Below are 26,874 nucleotides of genomic sequence, written 5' to 3'. Positions count from 1 at the left end.
GGAACCCCATTCCACGTAGCACAAAGGACTTACTGACAAATGTTTAACCCACTGGTATGTATATTACAATTCTTCCCTGTGCTTCGGTTACCAGTTAATGAAATGAAATTTCTTTAATGAAATTCTTTCTTCTTGTTCTATTTTTCTTTTTTTAAATAGGGTGTTCTAGGAATGGAAGCACTGTTTCCTTGCCAGATTCCATATCACTCTATCTCCTGAACCTTTGTAATCCTGGGGAAGAGCCTGCGTCTAATGATGACAAACCTGTTACCGGTGTAGCAACAGCAGTCTGAGGGGAAGAGACAAAAAAACACAAAAATAAAGAAGCGTTTACATTTCTATTCAACAAAGAAGTCATTTCAGCCGACAACTTTTGTTGCACCGGGTTTCCGAGATGAACCGGTACATAACCATGAGACAGCTGGGGGACGGCACCTACGGGAGTGTGCTGATGGGCAAGAGTAACGAATCCGGGGAGCTGGTGGCCATCAAAAGGTACCGTGTGCGACGCTGCCGCGCTTGGAGCAAGCGCGCTGATCTTTCCCTTTCGTCAGAAAGAGTTCTGGTGTAGCCCCCCCCCCCCCCCCCCCCCCCCCCCCGCGCTTGTTTAGCTGATGGGGGAATGTCATTCTGGAGGGACGCTGCCAGAAGGGAGTTCTGCTTGTCCCCCCGTACATGGATTGAGTTTTCTGGTTTGTCCAGCTCTACAAATAGGAGCCGAAACTGAAGCTCATGTTTGGAAATTGTTTAGAATTTTTTTTTTTAAGATTTTATTTATTTGTTTGACAGAGAGAGAGATCACAAGTAGGCAGATAGGCAGGCAGAGAGAGAGAGGAGAAAGCAGGCTCCCTGCCAAGCAGAGAGCCCGATGCGGGACTTGATCCCAGGACCCTGAGATCATGACCTGAGCTGAAGGCAGAGGCTTAACCCACTGAGCCACCCAGGCACCCGGAAATTGTTTAGAATTTAAAGTTGAGTGCAGAGTAGAGTTTGTTATTTCCTTAAAACGATGGGCCTCAGAATCAGATGGCGTTCATATATGAAACTGAGCTCTGAATGGTATGTGCTGTTCTCCTAAGCTTACCAATGAAATAGAATTAGCTATTATTTTTTTTACTTTATTGATTTATCTATTTACTTGACAGAGAGAGATCACAAGTAGGCAGAGAGGCAGGCAGAGAGAGAGAGAGGGGGAAGCAGGCTCCCCGCAAAGCAGAGAGCCGGATATGGGGCTCGATCCCAGGACCGTGGGATCATGACCCAAGTGGAAGGCAGAGGCTTTAACCCACTGAGCCACCCAGGAGCCCCTAGAATTAACTATTATTAACTTAGTTACTTCTTCTGAATCTACAGTATTTGTTATCTGTTATACATTCATAAATTACCCCAAGTGTAAACAAACCGTTCTGAATTCCCAGTTTCTGGGGGGTCAGGAATTTAGGAGTAGCTCAGCCGGATGGTTCTGGCTCCAGGTGTCTGCTGAGGTGGCAGTCAGCTGCAGGCCGGCGGCAGCATCCCCTGCAGCATCCCCTGGAAGGTGGCTCCCTGGGTTAGTGGACCCGGGCTGCTATAACGAAGTACCACGGATGGGTGGCTTAAACAGAGATTTCTTTCTTCACGGTTCTGACAGGTTCATGGTCACAGATGACGCTTTCAGCAGGGGTGGTTTCTTCTGTGGCCTCTCTCTGTGACTCGGAGATGGCTGTCTTCTCCCTGTGTCCTTACAGGATCTTCTTCTGTGTGCTAGTCTGTGGCCTAATCTCTTCTTCTTATAAGGACACTAGTAAAATAGGATTAGGACCCACCCTAAAGACCTCATTGAACCTTAATTGATTCTTTAGAGTCTGTCTCTAAATATAATCACACTCGGATATTTATTAACTTCAACGTATGGATTTGGTGGGGGCAATTTAGCCAAGAACAGGCTGCTGTAACAAGGTTTCAGCCACAGACTGTGTGCGGCTTCAACCAGGCTAACTTACAGATCTATAGTTCTGGAGGCTAGAAGTCCAAGATCAAGGTATCAGCATGGTTGGTTCCTTCCAAGGATCTAGAATAGATCCTTGGCCGATGGATGGCATTTTCTCTCCATGTCTCTTCTACATGGCCTTCCCTCTGTGCTCGTCTCTGTATCCAAATTTACCCTTTTTATAAGAACAGTCATACTGGATTCAGGTTCGCCTTAATTTCATTTTAACTTCACTGCCTCTGTAGAGACCCTGTCTCTAAATTAGGTCACATTCTGAGGTAGTGGGGATTAGGACTTCAGCATATGAATTTGTGAGTGTAGTGGCGGGGGACACAGGTTAGCCCACAACACAACACTCACTCACATGGTTGACAAGTGGCCTGTTCACAAAGGGCTTCTACAGAGGGTTGCGTGAGTCCTCTCGCGACATGGCAGTCGGATTCCTCCAGAATGAGTCCTGGAGACCAATTACCACATCAACCAAACGATGACAGTCTAAAATTTAAAATGCTTTAACAAATGCTCATCAAATGTTAAAAACTTTGAAATGTGATCTAAAGCATTACACATACAAGGAAATAACTTTATAAAATATTGTCAATAGCCATTATTGTCAAATAAGTGTACAATGTGCCATAACTGAAATGAAGTATTTACCTTAATGGGCTTAATAAAATTCAATACCCACTCACGACTGGGGGAAAAATGCTCTTAGCAAATAGGAATAAAAAGAAACTCCCCTAACCTGGTAAGACTTACACAGTTCATCATCTTGATGTGAAATATTAGAAGGACTGCTGGTAAGGTTGGTTTTAAGACCAGACTGCCTGCTATATTCCTACTAATTAAGATTGCTTTGGTGATCCTAATGAATGCAATAAGAGAAAAAAAAAGAGGCATCAGTATTAGCCAAAATGAGATGAAACCATCCTTATTTATAGATTAAATCATTGTATAAACTCATGCAGATATTCATTATGCATAAATAAACGTATACATGTAAATATTTTTAGTATATGTGCTGCTGAAGCAAGCACTACATACAGATGTTTTCAAAGAACTAGAAATACACACATATAATTCATGAAAGCTGTGGCCTCTGGGGAGGGGGTAAAAAAGATGAGAATGAGGTTGGCCTGGTGGAGTCATGTAGGGTTATTACCATTGTTCTGTTTTATTGAACAAAATGCTTTTTATTCCTTGTGGATGGCAAAATCATGTGTTTGTTTCACTGTTCCATTTCACAAGACAGGGAATTGAGCCTCACCAGCACAGACCTAGATAAAGCCTTGAAAGCGTTGAAGGGTCCAAAACTGTAAGAGGTCTGAGGGCTGAGAAGAAGCCATAAGTATATAATTTAGGAATGCTTTGGTATATGGAATAGAAACCCTAACCAAAAGCAACTTAGACGGGGATTTTTCTCACATAAGAAAAAGTCTTGAAGGAGGCAGCCCAGGGCCAGTACCTTGTCCATGCTGTTAACACAGACCTAGGTTCTTCCGTCTTCAAAACATAGCCGCCTTGGGGCACCTGGGTGGCTCAGTGGAGTAAGCCACTGCCTTTGGCTCAGGTCATGATCTCAGGGTCCTGAGATCGAGCCCCGCGTCGGGCTCTCTGCTCCACAGGGAGCCTGCTTCCTCCTCTCTCTCTGCCTGCCTCTCTGCCTACTTGTGATCTCTCTCTCTGTCAAATAAATAAAACAAAAAATTTAAAAAAAACCCCATAGCCGCCTCACCCCTCTCCAGAAGACTTCTGGTTACTTGTCATTGGCCGGAAGTGTGTCACACAGCACACCTGGCTATAAGGGAGACTGGGAGACCGAGTACTTAGCCGGGCATTTGTTTCCCTGTAGAGAAGCTGTGATAATAAAGACAAAGAGAAGAGTGGCTTTGGACAGTCAACTCAGTGTCTGCCAGATGGCGTTCCAAACTTCAGTAAGGACACGGCAAAAATGAATGAGAAGGGGAGGGCTCATGGGGAAGACTTGAAGAAAATGTCAGTATTCATTCAGCACACACTTGTAAAGCTCCCACACTGGTGCTCAGGACAAAATGGGAAGGGACAGAGGAGTTACAATGTGGTGAGGAAGACTGACAAATTAGACAAGTTACAATACAAAATACAGTTAAGTCCTATGATGGGGGAATGACGGTCCTAGTGGAGCACAGAGACATGATGCCGAAGAAGTATGCTGGAAGACTTCCCGTAGAAGGAGAGATCTCAAGAATGAGAAAAGAGTATCAAGAAAAAGGGGAGGTGGGCACCTGGTGGCTCAGTGGGTTGAGCGTCCAACTCCTGGTTTCGGCTCGGGTCACGTCAGGGTTGTGGGACTAAGCCCCGAGTCTGGCTCTGCACTCAGCATGGAGTCTGCTTGACATTCTCTCCATCCCTCTGCCCCTCCCCTCCAATAAATAAATAAGTAAGATTAAAAAAAAAAAAGGATGGAGAAGAATGTTCTAAGCAGCAAGGATAATACATATGAAGACCCGGATGAGAGAATGTGAAGAATGTGAGAGAATGTGAAGGCTTGCCTGGGGCTGAGGAACTGAAGTAGGGGCTGGAGTGTAGATTCTGAGTGGGGCAGAGGAAGGACCTGATGCCAAAGGGTGAAGTCATGAAGCCAGGTTAAAGAGTTTGTCTATCCTGACGAGAAGGTGATGAAGGATTTTAAGCGGGAGAGTTGTTGATGTGATCAAATATTGCTTCAGAATGGTCCCTTTAGCAAAAGAGTGGGTACTTGATCAAAGGTGACCCGTCAGGAGACTGAAGCAGCCATCTTGGTTAGAGGTGGCAGTGACCTAATCTAGAAAAACTGCATTGAGTATGGACATAAGTAGAAGTATTCAAGGGACATTTAGGAGATAGGCTCTGTAGGGACTGGTCACTGGGCTTGGAGTTAAAGGAGTAAAGCATGTGCAAGAGTCCAGACTGACTCCTGGGATTCTTAAATGCATGTTGGTGGTGCCATTCACCCATTCACCACGACAGGGGAAATCCCAGGCTTAGTGGTAAAGCTGGGTTCACTTTTGGACATGATGACTTTAAGAGGCCTACAGGTAACTGAATATTTGCATTCAAAACAGGTCTGGGCTGGTGATTTGGGAGTTGTTAGTCTACAGATGCTAATTGAAGCTATATAGAAGGAAAAGAAAGGAGCTCTTCATAGGGAGCACTAAGAAATCCCATCATATAAAAATGGGCCTTGGGAAAAAAAAGAAAAAGAAAAAAGAAATGGGCCTTGGAAGAGGTAGGTGCTTGTAGAGAAGCCTGAAAAAGAGCCACCGGAGAAGCAGGGAGAAAACCAGGACAGTGTAGAAAATATATGGACCCAAGGGAAAAATATAAAGAAGTGCTCAACTAGAAGACAACTAAAAACTAATGACTGAAAAGCATTTAGGTAGTTAGGAATGTTTCTTGCTCTAAGTGAAAAGAATGTAAAATAGCAAGTGATAGAACCAATGGCTTAAATAAGTAGATCATTTTTCTTCCATATCGGGAAATCTGGACTTTGATGACTCCAGTGAACTGTAGCTAGGCCTTTTCCATCTTCTTCACACTGAGCCGTTAACATTTGTTTGCCCTCAAGCATGTCACTTAATGGCCACATTATGACTACTTCATTTCCAGGCATTGCATCTATGGTTCAGGGTGCGAAGAAGGGAGAATGATACCAGCAAACCCTTCTCTCAAATTCTAAGTAAACTTGTTTCCCAGAAGCCCCATAATGACTTCCCCTTACATCTTATTGGCTAGAAATGGACCAGATGGTCTCTCTTATGTACAAGAGAGGCTGAGAGGTGAGAATCTACTCTTCCAGCTTCTATACTAGGAGGCAGAAGGGAGGAGGCTAGAAATGGCTTTCTGGTACCCAAACCAATATTGGTGTTCTTTGGACTTGGAGAACATGGTATAATTAGTGGCTGTGGTGAGAGCTGTTCTAGTGAAACAGAAGAGGAGATAAGCCAGATTGCAGTAGGGCAAGGAGTAGTAAAAAGTGGGGTAGTAGAGGCATTGAACTTTGAATAGTCATGGAGTACATGTCACTTAATTGCTAAAAACAGTCACAGAAGGCTTTTCTGAGTACTCTCAGAATCCACTCTCAGAATCCCCGAGTACATGGGATGAATACTGAAGTAGAGCTCCTGGCAGCATGTACGTGACTTTATGTAGAGTCTTCATGGATTTGTACGGAGAGCAGAGACTGGAGGATGGCAGGGCAGGAGTAGTAGAAGAATGGGAGAGGGGGGCATCAGAATATATAGGTGCTCTTGAGAGGGACAGTGGGTGGGAAGGCTGACCATGGGATCCAAGCTAGAGGAGGAGGCAACAAGTAGACATATACGTTTTATCCAATGGTAATGATGATAAAAAGATAGGAGGATGTGGTCAGAGTGTGAAGTTTGAAAGGCTGAGATCTTAGAGGGTAGACCCATTCCTCATGACAGCAAGGTGTTTATGAGTGCCCATGGCATCATAGAAGGGAGCAGCTCTTTGGAGTGAAGAACTGTGAAGACAGGCTACCAGCAGGATTATCAATATGAATGTTCACTCATTACTCCTAAAATTCTTGACCAGACATAATCTTAGGATGGTTTTTGACCTGCAAGAATCATACAATCATGCCATTTCTCTTGAGCCTGATGCAAAGCAATGAACTTGGCTTGAAGTATTAGACCCTGTATTCTCCATTCTCAATGTATCCCTATTTGTTACCAAAACAACCTACATTCCATAATATCGGATGAGGACCATCATCTTGTGCTTCGTGGCATAAAACTTTAGGCACTGCAAATTCAGGCCACAAATATTGTAGGAATAACACTTGAAATCCATCCAAGTTGGATGAAAAATTCCAAATAAATTCCATGTTGAATACATTTTGTGTAGCAGATGAAGAGCTGCTTTATCGTTAATCTTCAAAGTGAGCAAGAAGCATGTCCCCTTGAAGGGAAACATTATCTGGATGAAGGTATTTTTCATTCTGAAAGTGTTTTAAGCAGAAGAGTCAGGAGAATGATGTTTGAGGAGTGAAATAGAGAAGTCTGAGCGCTAGCACAGTAGGGAGATAGCCGGGAGAAACCAGGGTGTGGCGTGGCAGCTGGTAGATGTCAGAGTGTTACAATTTGAGACATGAACATGGGAAGAAAGTCTGTACTTGATTCAGTAAGCAGTGGGCAAGCTTTTTGAGCAGTCTTGAAATGCCGTCAAACTGGCTAGGATGAGTTGGTGGACGAGTGGTTAGAAGTTGGGAGAACACTATAAAGAAAAAGATAAAAGGTACCTTTTTGAAAATTTTCTTTGGGAAATTTTAATTTAGATCTCTGGCAAGAAACCTTGTATCTGCTGCCATCAAAAATGAACAAAAGGCTGTAACAATTCATTTCTAGTGGATGGTAGTAAGATCCTCTTATCTCATTAAATTTAAAATATTTATTAAGCTCTCTGCTCTTTAAGGCCTTGGAAGGCAATTCTATTTTGGAGGGTCTCCTGTTTGTGGGATAGTTCCTCATGAGCCCATCTGTGGGTACAGAAATTCATCCTATCATTTAGTAAATATTTATTGAGGACTTACTGTATGCCAAAAATTGATATAGGCATGTGGCGGTGTCTTCAAGGAGTTTACATTTGAGGAGGGGGAGGGTGTTAGAGATGGTAAGTGCTATAGAGAAAAAGCAGAGCAGAAACAGCGACCTAGGAAAGTGCTATCCTTTTCTTCAGACGACTAGCTGGGAATAGACATGAAAATTAGCTCAGGGCATTACTAATAAGGATCAGCCTGAAATGGTCTTTTATTTCCTTTGACCAGTCAGTTCTTTCTAGCTCTGTCTGTCTGGTTGAAACTTCTGTTTTTTCAGTCTTTCAGTTTTTCACCTGCTGGTACCCTCTGTCTTTCAGGTCATAGCTGACATACTGCCTTATCAATTTATTTGTCAGAGAGAGAGAGAGAGCACAAGCAGGCAGAGGCAGAGAAGCAGGCTCCCCACCAAGCAAGGAGCTCGATGTGGGACTTGATCCCAGGACTCTGGGCCTGAGTAGATGGCAGTGGCTTAACCAACTGAGCCACTCACGTGTCCCCATACTGCCTTATCAAAAAGGCCAGGCCATTAAATTTTTTGAAACGATCCCCTTATCTCATTGTCCTTGTAACTAATTTATCTGTTTTGTGTTCACTAGTCTAAAGCCTATTTTGTGTTAAATGGGAGGTGCCATGACACCGTCTCTGGTTCTTATTTGTGCCTTGCCCTGGCATGTAATAGGTGTTGAATGAATGAAAGAGAAAAAGGCGGGGAATCTAAAAGGAAGTGCCTTTTCCTATCATTCTAACAAATTGGCTTAATTTCTTAAAATTCAAGTAAGTTCTTCACATTGGTTGAAGAAATTGGGTAATTGTTTTATAAGGAAACGTCAGTATTTGTTGCACATAGACACCTACATTGCCTTAGGGCAGTATTGATGAGTAGTAGTAATTGATGGGAAGAAATGAACATATTAGAATATGTGGATGCAGCTAGTACAAAGTTTCAAATAGAATAAAAATTCCAATTTTTACGAAATTGAAAAAGGAATATATTATCTATTGTCTCAAAAATGGATTTTAAAAAATCTTATAATTTTTAAGAATAATAACATTATATGTGCAGTTCTGGATGGATTTCATCATTTTCTTAAACTTCTCTTATATACTGTATTTGAATTGACTTTTTTTTGAATTGACTTTTAAATTTAACATTGTGCTAGATTTGCCTTATCATATTAGCAAGATATTTATAAATCTATAGGATGGAAATGTATCTTTTGGTAAGTGACTTGTAAACCATCAATTTCTTAAACCTCCATAAATTTCTGGCACCTTAATCAGAATAAATGAAATTCTGATTCACTAAGGATACTTTAGAAATAATAGCAGTGATGCCCTTCATGTCTGTTGTAGCTGATCATTGATACTGATAAAAACAAGAACATCCAGTATTTACTGAGCACTGAACTAAGCAATTTGCAATAGGCTTTTCATATGCAGTAATTCTACTGGTAACTGTGGAATCTGAGGCACAGAATGGTCAATGGGGAGCCTGTACAAGGTCATACATCAGTGAGTCACCGAGCAAGGGTTTGAAGCCAGCAGGGCAGTTCCACAGCCCACATTCTTAACAACCATGGCATGCTGCCAATGCTTTGTGCTGCCATTCCTTTACTCATTTCCTTACCCTTGTGTATTACACTGTTGAAGGGACTCTGAATAATTCCTATAGGAATTAGTTTAATAAATAAAGATAACTTTAAGCTTCCTGAGAATCTTCTAGAACACCTCAATAGGAGATTATACTACTAAATGAAAACAGTAGGGCACATAGGATTTTTTTTTTAATTTTTAAGATGTATTTACTCATTTGAGAGAGAGATAGAGAGAGTATGTGATGGGGGGAAGGGAGGAGAAGGAGAGGAAGAGGATTTCAAGCAGACTCCCACTGAGCGTGCAGCCTGAGGCAGGGCTAGATCCCACCACCCTGAGATCATGACCTGAGCAGAAATCACGAGTCAGATGCTTAACTGACTGAGTCACCCAGGTGCTCGTAGGGTCCTTGTTTTCATAATCCAGTTTTGTAATTTCTATACTTGAAGAAATATTTTTTAGAACATAAATCCTCTTTTTTCTTCTCTCTCATTTTGCATGGTGACTAAAAAAATGTTCATTAAAAAAAAACCCTCTATCTGTGGTGTTTATAGTGGAATTATTTTGTTACCTTTATTACTTCTGGTATATTTATCTTTAATGGTAACATTGGGATCAAAGAAGGAAAATAGAGAACAAAATTCAGGAAAGCAACCTCCTAAATGGAAGAATATATTTGCAAATAATATATCTGATGGGGGATTAATATCCAAAATATATAAAGAACTTATACAACTCAACACGAAAAAACACAAATAATCCGATTAAAAAATGGATGAGGACCTGAACAGACATTTTTCCAAAGAGAAATACATATGGCCAACAGACACATGAAAAGATGTACAGTGTCACTAATCATCAGGGAAATCAAATACACAATGAGATATCACCTCACATTTGTCAGAATAACTGAAATTAAAAAGACAAGAAATAACAAGCATTGGTAAGGATGTGGAGAAAAGGAAACCCTTGTGCACTAGGAATGTAAATTGGTACAACTATTGTGGAAAACAGTATGGAGGTTCTTCAAAAAATTAAAAATAGGACTGCCATATGGTCTAGGAATTCTATTACTGGCTATTTATTCCCCCCAAATGAAAAACACTAATTTCACAAGATATATGCACCCCTATATTTACTGCAGCATTATTTACAATATCCAAGATATGAAAGCAATTCGAGTATCCATTCATAGATGAATGGGTAAAGAAGATGTGGGGGGATGGTATGTGGAGTTGTATAAAGGAATATATATAAAGGAATATTACTCAGCCATAAAAAAGAATGAAATCTTGCCATTTGCAATGACATGGGTGGAGCTAGAGAGTATTCTGCTAAGTGAAATAAGTCAGTCAGAGAAGGACAAATACCATTTGATTTCACTCATATGTGGAATTTAAGAAACAAAACAAGCAACTGGGTTGGGGTGGGGAGAGAGAGAGGGGCAAACCAAGAAACAGACTCTCATTACAGAGAACAAACTGATGGCTACCAGAGGGGGGGTGGGGGATGGGGGAAACAAATGATGGGGGTGATTAAGGAAGGTGCTTGTCATGATGAGCATTGGGTGATGTATGGCAGGCGAGAATTCTACCACTGAACCACCAATGCAGCACTGGGTGATGTATGGAAGTGTTGAATCGCTCTACTGTAAACCTGCAACTAATATGCTCTATATGATAACTGTAATTTAAATAAAAACTAAAAAAAAATAGTGATGATGAAGATCTGGTATATATATATACAATGGAATATTATCCAGCTATAAAAAAGAATGAAATCTTGCCATTTATGATAAGATGGATGCACCTAGAGTACTATGCTACATGAAACAAGTCAGAGAAGAACAAATACCCATATGCTTTCCTATATATGTGGAATCTAAAAGGTAAAAAATAACACAAATGAACAAAAAACCAGACTCATAAATAGAGGGAACAAACTGGTGGTTGCGGGGTGGGGGGAGATGAGAGAAATAGGTAAAGGGGACGATGAGGTACAAACTTCCAGTCATAAAATAAATCAATCACAGAGATAAAAAGTAGAGCAAAGGGAATAGAGTAAATAATATTGTGATAGTATCAGATGGTGACTGCACTTATCATGGCGAGCATTTCATAATATACATAACTGTTGAATCACTATGTTATATACCTAAAACCAATGCAACATTGTATGTCAGCTAAACGTCAATAATAAAAATAAAGAAAAAAAATTTAAAAAGAAAGCTATTTCTCAAGTTTGGTTGCTTTCTGAATTTTCGTTGACCTGAATCACTTAACTTTATGGGCTTCTGGTTTAAAGAAGAGGTAATGATAAAGAAGTCCTCAGTTCAAGTTAATCACTAAATTTTTTACCAGCGTTTGTGATTTTCTTCCCTTCTCCACTTTAGTGTTTCATATTTCTCTGTTAAGTTCTAGAAAGAGAAAATTTGGAAGGGGACCTTTTAGAAAAGCACAATTAAACTGATGAGGGAAATATGAGAAGGCACCCAGAAAGGAAGATTGATGGTAATCCTTTCACCATTGTGTTTAAAGCAGAATTTCAGATAGAACATAATCGTGCACCTGTACCAAACTGCCTTGAGATACACAGAAGAGAGGGGACTTCCTTTTAAGGAGGAGGGGAGATCACAGTTACCCAGAGTGAATACTAGAGTAAGAAAGCCAACAGCATAAGTTTTGTTTCAAATCCTCTGTCCCCGTACATTAAGCTTTTCTTGTTTCGTTTCAGAATGAAGAGAAAGTTCTATTCTTGGGATGAATGTATGAACTTGAGAGAAGTTAAGGTAAGATCCTACAGGTGTAAGAACCCTAGGAGGCCTTCGCTCTGCCTCACCCTGTCTCATTTATGAGGACGGTAGCTAAAAGGATTGTTCTGTTCTTTGTAGGAAACATTCCAAAGATAATTGTATTTATGTTTTTTTCTTTATCTTCCTAAGTAATTTCTCATTTCTTTACCCGAATGTCAGTAGAGAACAACAGAAAAAACTATACACTCATATTTCAGTGTATACCCTCACTTTTAAAAGAGTGTTTTAATTCATGTTATGAAAGGAAAGACAATTTTTAATTACTACATACCATTTCTTTCTATTTTTATGCTGTATATTTTTGTATATTGTATATGCATAAATTTCTGGATACCTTTGTATGGAACTACACATAGTTAATGTAACTTAGAAAAAACTTAGGCCTAGTGAATAGACTGAGAAAAAAAAGTGACAGATTGAAATGTTTGGCAGGTATTATTGGCTTGGTTTATTTTTGTACTTACATCCATTACTTAAAACAATTACTACTTACTTTAAAATCGGTGTTCTAAGATGTTCTATAGACATTAAGACTTAATTCACTCATGAATTCAGAAGAAATGGAAGATTACTTAAGTAATTATTGTAGAGATTGATGAGATTTTGCCAACTTCTGTAACTTTGCTTTAAGAATTTTAATGCTTATTTGCTGTGTTACAGTCTCTGAAGAAACTCAATCATGCCAATGTGATTAAACTAAAAGAAGTTATCAGAGAAAATGACCATCTCTATTTTATATTTGAATATATGAAAGAAAACCTCTATCAATTAATGAAAGACAGGTATGTCTTTATTTTATAAAAACTAGAATGTTTTCCCTGTTATCTCCTCTGTGAGTTTCTTGGATCCCTTCAATATGCTACACTTTACAGTACAGATTTGTCACTCCAAGAGGTAGAGGTAAATTAATTAGCCATTACCTTTATAACCTTGAAGAAGAACCAGCTTTGACATAGTCACCGATGTAAACAAAGATTGTCTATCAATTCTTTTGAAACAATATCTATCTATAGTTTGGCTTATTGGTTTGTTTTTTAAGTAGGCTCTCTGCCCAGTGGAGCCCAACATGGGGCTTGAACTCATGACCCTGAGATGAAGACCTGAGCTGAGATCAAGAGTCAGACCCTTAAACCCAATGAGCCAATCAGGCACCCCCAAAATCCTTCTATAGTTTTAATACTAATAAAGCCAGATGTGAACAAAATTGAGATTACCTTCATTGCTCTCGCAAGCAATTTGAGAAAGGTGAATGAAAAAAGGGAGGAAAGGAATGAGGCAGTTTTCATGAAGGGATCTAATAAGTTCATTTGTTAGAATGTTTAAGTGAACGATAAAACTGAATGTGTTACCAATCGCAAAAAAATTCTCATTTTCATTTTTAAACCCATGAACAGAATCTCTAAAGAGAGCTAGCTTCAGGTATCTGCCTTGAGCTTGGGGAGGTTAATATTTTGGTGGTAACTGATGGTCACATGTGGTAGATTAATGACCATTTTACCTGCTTTTAAAGCCAGAGTTGTTCAACAGAAGATCCTAAAGTACTTTAGAAATAAACTTCCCAGTGGAATGATGACTGCTCTCTCTGTATTTCTTTCATATACACATTATATACACACTCGAGGTAATCCTTAGGGATGGTGAATGAAGTTTTCTTTAATCATATTTTTTCCTTCTTTCAAAAAATACTTACTGATTGCCTGTTAGGTTCCACAAGCTATCATTATAACATTAATAGCAGTTAAAAGTAAAAAAAATTTTTACCCCTCAAATCAGTGTTTGTTTTTCTAGAGTTCTTTCTAGCCCTTGGAACCAGCCATGCCTGTTTTTTTACATAGTTGCAATTTTAATGGTGATCATTTTTTTATTTGATTGATTCACTGACAAACATTTTGTTATGCATATATAATCTTCACAGTTACTCTAGTTAGTATGTTCTGCTAAATGATTATAGCATGCTTCACTTATCTCTTTAAACTTCTTAAAAGAAATTACTATTGGGAGAATAGATGGGTAATTATAGTTTATAATATTGATGGAATTATTTTGTAGCCATTAAAGATGATAGTTATGAAAATTATGAAAATGCCCGAGTGGATAAAAACAGAAGTCAAAATTATAATTATATGACACTGATAATATAGAAGTTATACATGCAAATGGATTAGGACTGGATTAGAATACTGAAAAATCCAAATAGTTTCTTAATCAGGTGATGGACAATCTTAAATTTTTGGCTTCTAATAATTATGCTCTTTAAAAAGTATGGAGTGGGGCACCTAGGTGGCTCAGTCAGCTAAGCGGCTGCCTTTGGCTGAAGTCATGATCCCGGGGTCCTGGGATCAAGCCCCGCATTGGGCTCCCTGCTGGATGGGCAGTCAGCTTCTCCCTCTCCCTTGCTGCTCCCCCTGCTGCTCCCCCTGCTTGTTCTTTGTCTCTCTCTCTGTCAAAAAACTAAATAAAATCTTTAAAAACATAAAATAAATAAATAAAATGTATGGAGTGATAAACCTATGCGTGATATATTAAGATATATGTGTTAAAGAAAAAGAAATTAAGTAAATATAAATATTTGAAACATTATACTTTCATCTGATTTAGAAACTTTATAAGGGGCACCTGGCTGGCTCAGTCAGTAGAGCTTGATCTCAGGGTTGTGAGTTAGAGCCCTATACTGGATGTAGAGATTACTTTTATATAAATATATATATATATATAAGTAATCTCACACACACACATATATATATGTGTGTGTGTGTGTATGTGTGTGTATGTTTTTCCTTAAGATAGATAAGTATATATATATATATATGTATATATATATATGTCTGTATCTGTTATTGGAAGTGGTTAATGCAATAGTCAATCAACACTAAAAAGAATCAACTTTGGAATTTCATGATTCAGTTCCAGATTTCTAAATTAAGTGGAACTAAAAATGATATTGTTTGAATATTATTTAATGTCAAAGGTATAAATTTAACAATTGTTAACAATTAACAATGGTACATGGTAAAGAGCTATCTGGGGTTAAGTGGTATTTTTACACCTTGTTTTTGGTAGCTTAACTTCCCGAACATTGTTTTAAGGATGATTAATTTAAGTCTTTTTTATTTGAGTAAACTTTTTTATCTATTTTACCTGAAGGCCAATATACATAAATCTTTGCTTTATGTTGTAACCGCATCTTTAATTTATAGCATTCTTTTTATAAATTTAAATTGTTGGCAAGGATAAAAATATTTTGTTTCTTTTAAAATTTATTTTGTTGTTTACCAAAATTAGTTTAAAAATATTTCAATAATATGTGATCAATACTATTTTCAATCTTGATATAAGACCAGAATTTATCTTTCTTTGTCTATTGTGTGTTCTTAGCCCATTTAGTGGGATATTTTAAAACATTACATAAGCATATAATATAGTTAATGATATTCAGAAATAAGCCATTTTCTACATGTTGAGAACATTTTGAATAAACACCCTAATCTAATCAATCATGCTGTAATAAAGATATTAAAAAGTGTTGAAATTATGATGAGCTTTCGAAGTTTAAAATGATTACTTCCAAAACAGCATGGTTTCAGGGTCAAAGAATTAATTCAGGGTCAAAAAATTAATGTGTTCATCACATTAATTTGTGGCATGTTAGCAATTAATGTTTGTCTTAATTTAGTCCCTATTACGATCTTACTTTAAAACTTCATATAAATTCTATATAAAGCCCCTCTGTCCAGTACAGTAGCTGCTAGTCACATGGGACTCTTGAACTCTTAAATACGGCTAGTCTGCATTGAGATGAGCTTTAAATGTAAAATTAAAATACACATCAGACTTTGAAAACTTGGTACAAAAAAAGGAAATTCATTAATTTTTATATTGATTACATGTTGAAATAATATGTGGTATATATTAAATAAAATATATTGTTAAAAATTAATTTCACATTTCATTTGCTTTTTTAATGTGGCTACTAGAGAAAATTTAAGTACGTAAGTGGTTCTCATTTGTGGCTCTTACTATACTTCCACTGGACAGTACTAGTAGACAATATAGAACTGAAGCAGTTATGCCCCTAAAACTCTTAAAGCCTACATTTTATGTATTTGCACGCTTGGTGTATCTGACGGATATCAGTTTTCCAATTGACTTTGCTCCTCTCAAGACAGTTCAAAATTTAGCTGTCTGAGTATCTGTGCAACACATCCATTATTGGATTTGAGTTTTTATAAAACATGAAAACAGACAAAAATTCTAATTGTCATATTTTAAATGTGTAACCTTAACAACTATAAAGCTATAAATCACACTCTTAACCATGATCATGAAACCAACAGGGGTTCCAAGGGAGGAGGAACATCTGCCCTCTTGTTTTGGTTGGTTGGTTAACAGAATTACATGACTGTTTATTTGTTCCTGTCTTCACAGAAACAAGCTGTTCCCTGAGTCAGTCATCAGAAATATTATGTATCAAATACTGCAGGGGCTGGCATTTATCCATAAACATGGTAAGTTTAAATTTCCTTTCCCTGCCTCTTTAGATTACTGTCAAGGTCATGCACAGGAATCATATATAATCTGTTAAATAGTGTTATACTGAATAACTACAGATTTGGAGTATGGGGCTACACACACTGACAATTTTATTTTAAAAGACCTAGAATTTCTATAATTCTTTTTTTTTAAGATTTTTATTTATTTGACAGACAGAGATCACAAGTAGGCAGAGAGGCAGATTTTTAAAGATTTTATTTATTTTTTTTGACAGAGATCACAAGTAGGCAGGCAGAGAGAGAGGAGGAAGCAGGCTCCCTGCTGAGCAGAGAGCCTGATGCGGGGCTCAATCCCAGGACCCTGAGATCATGACCTGAGCCAAAGGCAGAGGCTTAAACCACTGAGCCACCCAGGCGCCCCTGTTAACAGTTTGATCATCAGCCTTTGCTCTCAGTTATCATAAACCCAACCTACAACCTCATTCCCCAATTCTACAATGGAAATGAAAACAAAAGAAACAAAGAACACTTCTTTTGGAAAAGATTGGAATGCTTTGATCACATGACCACTTATTAACATTTAAACAGTTTTTTTAAATTTTTTAAAGATTTTATGTATTTATTTGATAGACAGAAATCACAAGTAGGCAGAGAGAGAGGAAGGGAAGGGGGCTCCCTGCTGAGCAGAGAGCCCAATGTGGGACTCGATCCCAGGACCCTGGGATCATGACCTGAGCCAAAGGCAGAGGCTTTAACCCACTGAGCCACCCAGGCGCCCCACATTTAAACCGTTTAAAGCACAGTGCTGTGGTATTTTATAGTTTTCTTAGTATTTACATTTAGTTGTTTCTGTTCTTTGAGTGAAATTAAAGAAAGTGCTTGTTCTTGTTTCTATGAATTTCTTATTTATGTGATCTTCATTTATAGTGTTTTATGTATCTATCAAACCAAAATAATTCATCCAAAAACTTAACATGATTATTATGAAAGTATTTGGCAAACATTTGTTTAGAATCCCTAGATATTTCGATATTAAATGGGAAGAGTTTATGCCAGACCACCGCTACATTATGAACAGAGGCATTTGAAAATCCCCATCGTTAACATTTTCATGTTTCATCCCATATTTTGTATTTTCTCCTTTTCCCTTTAACTGTTACAGGAAGTAATTTATTTTCTAAAAATTCTATCATTTATTCCATATAAGCATTCTCAGAATATTCCTGAATCCCACTTTTTTTGTCCTTTAGAAGTCTAAACCCTAATTAAGAAGGGCACGAGATAGGATGAGCACTGGGTATTATAAGCAACTGATGAATTATGGAATTCTACATCTGAAACGAATGATGTACTACTATATGTTGGCTAATTGAATTTAAATTTTAAAAAAGAAAAGGAAGATGTTAAAAATAATGTCTAAAGCCTATGATGATATACTACAATCCACTGATTAAAATTATTTATTAATTACATGGAAACAAAGATATATGCTATTTTAATTGTTCATAATGAATTCCGATGATTCAGCCTATTTTCAAACACTGGGCAGCATGGTAACTCATGATATTTACCTGAGTTAATTTATGCCAGTAGAAACAAGTATGGTGTGGAAAAATCAAAAGCATTATAAATTATTTGATTTTGGAAAAGCTTTGTGATAATTGATTTTTTTAGGCTAGTAATAAAACTGGTTTCCATTCCTTGGATATGTATATGAATACCAGCATCTTCAGAGCAAAAGTGGTTGAAGGAGAAGTTAGTTTAGGGCTTAAAAACTGCTGCTACAAATAAATAATATGAATAACTTATGGCTGGTTATACAACCGATGATGCAGGGATTGGGGACACCAGACCCCAAGACCAACAGACATTGTTACGAATGCTATATTCATTATTCTTGCTGTAGTGAAGATCTCGGATGTAATACTTTGAGTAAATATTTTTAAAATAGTAGCTAACTAAAAACAAGACTATTATTTTAGTTAAAATAAGGACCAAGTCACTGATATATTTGTGAGAATGGGGGAAACGTCAACTGTACAGATGCGCAATTGGTGTCATTCTGTATGATTTTATGTTGCTTGACGCACCTCCATGTGTGCTCCTGTTCCGGTCTGCATGTGACGAAAGTGCAGTGTATTTCCCTTGGAAGTTCGTGAAATGGATCTCAGCAACTAGTTTGAGTAAGAAGTCCCAGATAAACTGAGTACACAACTGTTGTAGATGTCACAAACCTAGAGCCCACACTGGCTTAGCAGGAATCAAAAGCTCGGGCTTAAAATTTGACTTAAAAAGTTTAGGCTACAGCTACATGAAAACCCCCTCACCACGATGAGTACAACCGATGACCAGGACCCTTCTGGATTCTCTCACCTTACAAGGTCATTAGAAGACAGGCCATCTGTCTACAGCCAGCAAGCTTTAGATCCCCCTTAGAAATGGACAAAGAGGGGTGCCTGGGTAGCTCAGTGGGTTAAGCCTCTGCCTTCAGCTCAGGTCATGATCTCAGGGTTCTGGGATCAAGCCCCGCATCGGGCTCTCTGCTCAGCAGGGAGTCTGCTTTCCCCTGCCCTGCCTGCCTCTCTGCCTACTTGTGATCTCTGTCTGTCAAATACATAAATAAAATCTTTAAAAAAAAATAAAAATAATAAAAAAATGTACAAGAGGGCTTTCATGTTCTTCTTGCTGCCTTTTCTGCCTCAGTTTCACTGCCCTGCGTCTCAGCTTCAGTAACCACTTATTTTACATACTGAATTGGTAAATAATTGGGGTTTTCAATAAGGCAGCTGCCAGGGGAGAACTGAGCTATTAAAAAAAGTAATTGTAAATGAAGGAACTGGCTAAAATGTGTGGAGTTCTATTTTTGTTTAATGGACTTTTCAAATAAATGACATAAGCCTGATTATGTAGCTTTGCTCGGCCTTTAATTAGGTTCCTTCTCTCCAGGCTTCTCCCTCCTCATTTACTCCACAATAGTGACCATAATACCTCCTTCAAGTTGTGCAAATTACTGGAGATGATTGGAATGTGGCCGTATCTAGCCCAAGTGCTTGAACTTACTGGATTCACAAATAGAAATATGTGCTAAATGGGTATTTTATTTTATTTTATTTTTTTCTAAGTGGGTATTTTAAATGGCCTCATACACTGTGTGAACTTCCCTATCAAATTTTGAAAGCAGGGTCCCCACCTCCATCACTTTTTAGACAATACATATGAATTTTTCTCCCCAAGTTCACATCCCTAATTACAACAGAGAGGCTCGGTTATATTTTGTTGAGAAGTCAAATGTATTTAAACATAATTCTCAATTACTGCTTTTCCTCTCTATGTTACCAAGGTTTTTTTCATAGGGATATGAAACCAGAAAACTTGCTTTGTATGGGTCCAGAACTTGTGAAAATTGCTGATTTTGGACTTGCAAGAGAATTAAGATCGCAGCCACCATATACTGATTATGTTTCTACCAGATGGTGAGTGCCTTTATGCAACTCTGTAGAGGCAGAAGGAGGTCTATGTTGAAGCTTTACTACAGTGTGTCATTAACATAGCTTTCAGGAGGTTCCCTTTTGAGTATTTAAAACAAAATATTGAACTGAATTTTGCATTCTGTGGAGAGAGGAGGACTGGGTCACAACTATTCTGAAGGAAAAGAGATTTCATTCATTCATTCATTCATTCAACAAACACTTGTGGAACACCTACTATGTGCTAGGCACTATTTCAGGCATGTGGAACACAGAAGTGAACGAAACAGAAAAACCGTCGATCTCATGCTGCTTACATGACATCCCATATACAAATAAGCAAGTTAGGGCGCCTGGGTGGCTCAGTCATTAAGCATCTGCCTTTAGCTCAGGTCATGATCCCAGGGTCCTGGGACCGAGCCCTGTATTGGGCTCCCTGCTCAGTGGGGAGCCTACTTCTCCCTCTCCCTTTGCCTGCTGCTCCCCTGGTTGTGCGGTCTCTCTCTCTCTCTCTCTCTCTGTGTCAAATAAATAAATAAAATATTAAAACAAAACAAAAAAAAACCCAAATAAGCTAAAAATATCATGAGTTACCAACAGAAAGACATGCACATGTTCATCAAAAGACATGTGCTCATGTCTCAAACTCCAGACTACCCAAATGTCCATCACATGCAGCAAAATATATTCATCCAGTGGGATGTCTTACAGCAATGCGAACCAAAGTCACTACATGCAACAATATGACCGAGTCTCACAGATATAATGCTGAGAGTAAGAGGCCAAACAGGAAAAAAAAAAAAAGTACATATGGTATGATTCCATTTCTACAAAGTACAAAAACAGAAAACTAATCTCTGCTGTTAGAAGTCAGGGTAGCAGTTACTTGCGTAGTGACTGCCAGAGTGCAGGAGAGGGGCCTCCTGGGATGCTGATAACACCCAGTTTCTTGGTCTTGGCGCTGGGTCAATGGGTATATTCTATTTGTGTCAGTTCATCAAGTTGTCCTCTTACAATACATGCATTTTTCTGCATGTGTATTACATTCCAATAAAAACAAGAATACTTGTAAATCAGATAATGATACATTATTATGGAGAAGAATAAAATACGGAAAGGGACAGGGAGCAGGAGGGCTAGGGGAGGGAAAAGGCATGCTGCCATTTTAAACAGAGGGTCTCTCTGTGAAGGAGATGCCAAGGCATGGAGGTTTCAGGCAGAGAAAATGCTGAGTGTAGAGGCCTTGAGACAGGAAAGCCGTGTGTGAATTCTGCAGAGAGGAGAATGAATAGGAGGGCTGCAGTAGGAAATGGGGCTGGAGAGTTAAGGGAGGGCAAGATCTCAGGTCCTTATAGGTCATCGTAAGGACTGTGGTGGCTTGTTAATCTTAGTGAACAGGGGAGCCCCTGGAGAATGCTGAGAAGAGGTGCGATGTGGTCCGCCAGGTCTTAAAACTCTCACTGCTAGGTTAAAAACAGATTTTAGAAGAGCAAGGGAAGAAGCAGGGAGACCAGGTAGGAGACTGTTACACTGGCCGGGAATGACAGTGACTCGGATCTGGTGGCCATGGAGGTACTATTTTTAAAGTAGGGCAGCCATGATTTCCTGATGAATCAGATGTGCGGTATAAGATAAAGGAGTCGACGATTCTAAGAGGGTTTTTGTTTTGTTTTGCTCTGTTTACTGAGCAGCTGGAAGGATGATGTCGGCACTAATTGAGATGGGGAATACTGGGGAGCTTCTGGGGGGAAGAAGCACAGTTCCATTTTTGGTTGAGTATCTATTTTCAACCAGGTAAATTTAGATGCTATACTGAAATGGAATGTAATTGAGAAGACTTGTTTTCAACATCTAAACTTGGCAAGACTTTCAAAACTATTAATTGTATCTCATAAAAATATCAAAATATAGTAACAAGTATTGGCAAGGACACAGAGAAACTGGATCCATCATATGCTGCTGGTGTGAATGTAAAATGCACAGGAGAGTCCATAGTTCCTCGGTGGTTAAGCATATAGTTCCCATGGGATCTGAAATTCCATACTTCTGTATCTCAGAGAAAGGAAAACACACACCCACACAAAAACTTATATATGAATGTTCACAACAGCATTCCTTATAATAGCCAAAAATTGGAAACACCCCAAGTGCCCATCCACTGATGAATGGATAACTAAAGTGTGCAATAGCCATATAATGGAATATTATTTGGTGGTAAAAAGAACGAAGTACTGATAGGTGCTACAGTACAACTTGGATGCACCTAGAAAACGCATTAAGCGGGGCACCTGGGTGGCTCAGTCGGTTAAGCGACTGCCTTCGGCTCAGGTCATGATCCCAGGGTCATCGGATTGAGCCCTGAGTCAGGCTCCCTGCCCAGTGGAGAGCCTGCTTCTCCCTCTCCCTCTGCCTGCCCCTCTGCCTATTTGTGCTCTCTCTCTCCGTGTCAAATAAATAGATAAAATCTTAAAAAGAAAAAAAAAACATGTTAAGTGGAAGAAGCCAGTCCACAAGGATTGGACAGAATATGGTTCCACTGGTATGAAGTACACACAATAGGCAAATCTCTAGAGACAGAAAGTAGACTAGCATTGGGGATACAGGGATATTGGAGAGGTGTGAAGTTTCTTTGGGGCCAATGAAAATGTTCAAAATTGATTGTGATAATGGATTACATACTTACTGAATATATTTAAAGCCCCTGAGTCATACGCTTCTAAATGGATGAGTTGTGTGTTATTCAAATTATATATCTCAAATTATATACCTGTCAAAGAAGGGTACTCGGAACAGAAGCAAAAAGACAATACTGTGAAATATTTGGGCTGCTAAATCTACACATTTCAATGTGAAAAAAAAAAGTTAGAAGTGAGACTACTTTTCCACCAGGTACCTTTGCTCTCATAAATAGGGTATTTTTCTCCATTGAAGATATTGTCAGTTGGGGGAACTGAGTCCACTGAAGGAATCAGCACTTTCAATCTGATAAGTAAAAAGAGGAGGAAAACCCCACTACTTAGAGATAGTCTTTTTTCATCTTTTGTTTTCTATCCTTCATATAAATACATCATGGATATATTTTATAAAATTGTGCTACTGTTCTCATTCAGAATACATCTGCTTCTGTTCAGAGTCCCCCCTCAACCCTGTCTTACAATACTTATTTCCTTATTTATTTATTTGAGTTCCTAACTTAGGCCACTTGGATATTTCATTTATCTTTGTCTCTAACTCTGCCAACTGTCAGTAGTCAGGGGAAATGTGTATGTCCAACTGAGCCCCAACATGCTATGCAAATGCCAAATACATAGAAGGCAATTGGTACCAGTTCCTTGATGGAAATGTATAACCAAACCCCACCATTTCTCCATCTTTCCAACTCTAACCAAAATGGCCCGTTTTGTTTTGTTTTCTATTTCCATAGGTATCGTGCCCCTGAAGTTTTATTAAGATCTTCCGTGTACAGCTCTCCCATTGATATATGGGCTGTTGGGAGTATAATGGCTGAACTATATACATTAAGACCACTTTTCCCAGGGACAAGTGAGGTCGATGAAATCTTTAAGATTTGCCAAGTTTTAGGGACTCCCAAAAAAGTGAGTACTCTTGTCCTTAAGTTGTTATAACTTTTGATTATGATTTTTACCTCGCTATCTGATATTTTCATTTTCAAATAGGCTATGCTTTAATGGTTATTTTTCTTATCCTTTTTTTTTAATTGGGTGGGATGAGAAGCCAGAATCCTTCAAGACTGAAGAAAAAAAGGGTTCTTACATTTAAGAACTTAAGGGAACATTCTATTTAGAATTCTGTATATTTACTTTGGGTTCATGACCAGTTGATGACCTCGTGGCCATCCTTGCTTAGACTTTTACCCATTTGCTCTGCAAATATTCATTGGCATCAACTCTAGAATCCCAGGTGTCCTGGACCACTTCCTCTCAACCCTTCCTGTTTCATTTTACGTACCTCTGCCTTGAGTATTTGATTCCTCGACCTGAGTACTTCCCAATTAACTACTGTGTGCAGCCAGACCTTACTTTCTGATATGTACTTAATAAGTATGTATAATTACAGCCTAATTATTTAAGTATGTGCCTTATAGTTAAAATCAGACAAGTAAACATAGTTACTAAAGCTTCGTGTAATTTGTTATTTCCTAACTATGTGCAGTTTCTTACAGTGGACGCAATGTCTAACATATTGACGGTCTTTGGGATGATCAGCTGTTTGTATACACTTGTGCCTTATTTATTCTAAGTCGGCTGGGTATCATCATTAAGATCTAAAAAGCGGACAAGAGTTTAATAGTCTTTCTATACTATATATAGCACTGAGTTGTAGGTCTGGTATTTCATTCTGTTTCTATAAATCAACACTAAACCACCAGTGATTTTTGTATTATACCTGTATTTTTAAATCGATCACTAAAAACCATTTTCTTTTTGTTCTCCTGTCCCACCCACTTGTATATGCCTTAAACAGAGTGACTGGCCAGAAGGGTACCAGCTTGCATCCTCTATGAACTTCCGTTTTCCCCAGTGTGTTCCTATAAACCTAAAAACTCTTATTCCCAATGCCAGTAATGAAGCGATTCAGCTTATGACTGAAATGTTGAATTGGGATCCGAAGAAGCGACCAACAGCAAGTCAGGTAAGAGGAATCCCTCTGATACTGTGGTTTTTTCTTTTCGTTTCTTTTCTTTTTTTTGCTTTTGAGATTTTATACCACCAGGGATATTTTCGTTTACAAAGCAAGTCTATTCTCAACCAGGGGTTTACCAACCTGTAAATAAGCCTGAAAACATGAGGCATCCAATATGTCATGAATTCGTTTCTAGGCCTATAACATCCCTGGGAGAATTGAGAAAACAGCCACTCCCATGATTTTCTGTGTCTTGTGGTTCAAATGAGGTTGAGGCTGAAAGGAATTGATTTCTTTAATGATACAAATTCAGGCATGTGACAGCTAATTAGGAAGAAACTTGTCACTTGGAGTAACAGGGCATCTCTTCAACTGTGCAACATAGGAGACTTTCTGTGTTCTCCCATGGTTTAGAGGCGGGTTCTTGTTCACGCTACACAAGAACTGGACTGGAGTACTGGTCACTCTCCAGCTCCCACAAAAAGCCAGCAGGTGGCGCCCTCCCTCAGCGCCTTTGTGCCCAGCCCTCGGACACCTACAGACAATGAGTCTCACAGTCCAGAATGCCATGGTTGTCTTTGCTTAGTTTGAAAAAGTCTTAATAAGCTTCCTTGTATTCTTATTGTTATTTAGATATAAATTCAGAATTAAAAGTACCAAAAATTTATGAGGCTTTTAAAAAAATTTAATTTGAGAAGTGTTTTCTGACGGTGAAGTAGAAGAACAAATGGGAAGGAATAGTTAAGACAGGTTTGAACAAGAATAAGTAATTGGAGGACAGTGGTAGGGCCCAAACAGCTTTCCTGATCAGATATTAAAATAGTCTGTAAAGTGAGAGGATTACAACAGGGAAGGGACTCGCGTAAGAATTGACAGAGAGCCTGACTTGCGGAAGCTGTAAGTCAGCAGCAGGTAAACATGGGGAAGGGGACTGTCACTGGCACAGTTAGTTAATTCTCAGGAAAAAAGTAAATTTAGGTTATTTCTTACCATACTTTTTGTAAATCCCAGAAGGTTTAAATAATAAGAAGGATGTACTAAACTACTAAGACTAAAGAAAGTATACGTGATTATTTAATCTCAAGCTAAGAAATAGATGAGTATAAAAGTAACAGAAGAAACCACAAAGGGAAAACTCAGATTTTTTTTTTCATCATCGTAAGTGTACTCCTCAGGCCCCATCGCCCATTTCCCCTATACCCCCACCCATCTCCCCTCTCGTAACCATTGGTTTGTTCTCTGTAGGAAAAACTCAGATTTGCTCACATAAAAATTAAATTTTTTTCTCTTATCAAAATCCTAAGGTTGGAAGATAAGGAGCAAGAATTCTTTTCAACAAATGAGACAGTGTATTTTCCAATGTTTCTAAATATTTGTTCACTTTTGTGATAAAAATATAATAAAAGTCTTTAACTCTTACCTAAAAAAGAAGTGGGCATGCGACATTTTTTAAAAATCAGAAAAAGTGGCGAACCATAAGAGACTATGGACTCTGAAAAACAACCTGAGGGTTTTGAAGGGTCAGGGGTGGGAGGTTGGGGGAACAGGTGGTGGGTGATGGGGAGGGCACGTTTTGCATGGAGCACTGGGTGTTGTGCAAAAAGAATGAATACTGTTACGCTGAAAAAAAAATAAATAAATAAAAAGGGGAAAAAAATAATAATAATTATTTATGGCATTGGAATGTTTTCTCCAAATTAAATAATTTTAAATGAGAAAAAAAAAATCAGAAAAAGAAATAAAAATTACCAAAAACTATTTTTTTTAAATGTGCAGCCATTGTTCATTATGGTAAAATGCAAAAACAACAACAAACCAGCAAAAGACAGCTAAAAGGCTATTTCTCTAAGTAATGGAAAAAGTTTTGCAATGTAGTATATCAAGAACGTTGGAAACAATCAGAAAGTTGGATAATGATTTATGCCCACAGATGTTCAAAGCTAATTAAAAACTGTGCATTGGAGGTGTATGTATCCTTAACACAGACTACTTTGCTCCCATTAAAAATGGAATTTTTAAAATAAAGTAACCATTTTGGAGACTTCTCAAGCCCAAATGCTAACTTTAAATGTAGGCTAGACTATCATACATACAACATGATTTTATTTAAAAAAAAATATATATATATATATCACATGACTAGAAAGAAGTACAAAAAAGCAAAATATCAAAATGTGAGCAATACTTTTTTCCTGGTGTTGGCACTGCAGACTATTTTAATTTCTTCTCGAGAATTTTCCATACATCCTTTCTCTATGCAATGATCAAATATTCCCCAAATCAACAGGAAAAAACAAGTTCCTTCTTAAAGACTCACCTCT

General features: G+C 38.3%; 1 protein-coding gene across 1 annotated transcript in view; it reads left to right on the top strand.

Moving 5' to 3' along the window:
* Positions 1-26,874, top strand: part of MAK (male germ cell associated kinase) — a 59,473-nt gene that overhangs the window by 5,626 nt on the left and 26,973 nt on the right. The window contains exons 2-8 of the mRNA XM_046005657.1: positions 160-495; positions 11,874-11,928; positions 12,613-12,734; positions 16,378-16,457; positions 19,783-19,915; positions 23,334-23,505; positions 24,395-24,562. Coding sequence (XP_045861613.1) covers positions 395-495; positions 11,874-11,928; positions 12,613-12,734; positions 16,378-16,457; positions 19,783-19,915; positions 23,334-23,505; positions 24,395-24,562 — 831 coding nt within the window. The 5' untranslated portion in view covers positions 160-394. The remainder of the gene's footprint in view (positions 1-159; positions 496-11,873; positions 11,929-12,612; positions 12,735-16,377; positions 16,458-19,782; positions 19,916-23,333; positions 23,506-24,394; positions 24,563-26,874) is intronic.

Source organism: Meles meles, chromosome 5 (genome assembly GCF_922984935.1).
Source record: "Meles meles chromosome 5, mMelMel3.1 paternal haplotype, whole genome shotgun sequence".
Classification (NCBI taxonomy): domain Eukaryota; kingdom Metazoa; phylum Chordata; class Mammalia; order Carnivora; family Mustelidae; genus Meles; species Meles meles.
Note: the sequence above shows the minus strand (reverse complement) of the source record. Positions and strands in the feature narration are given on the sequence as shown.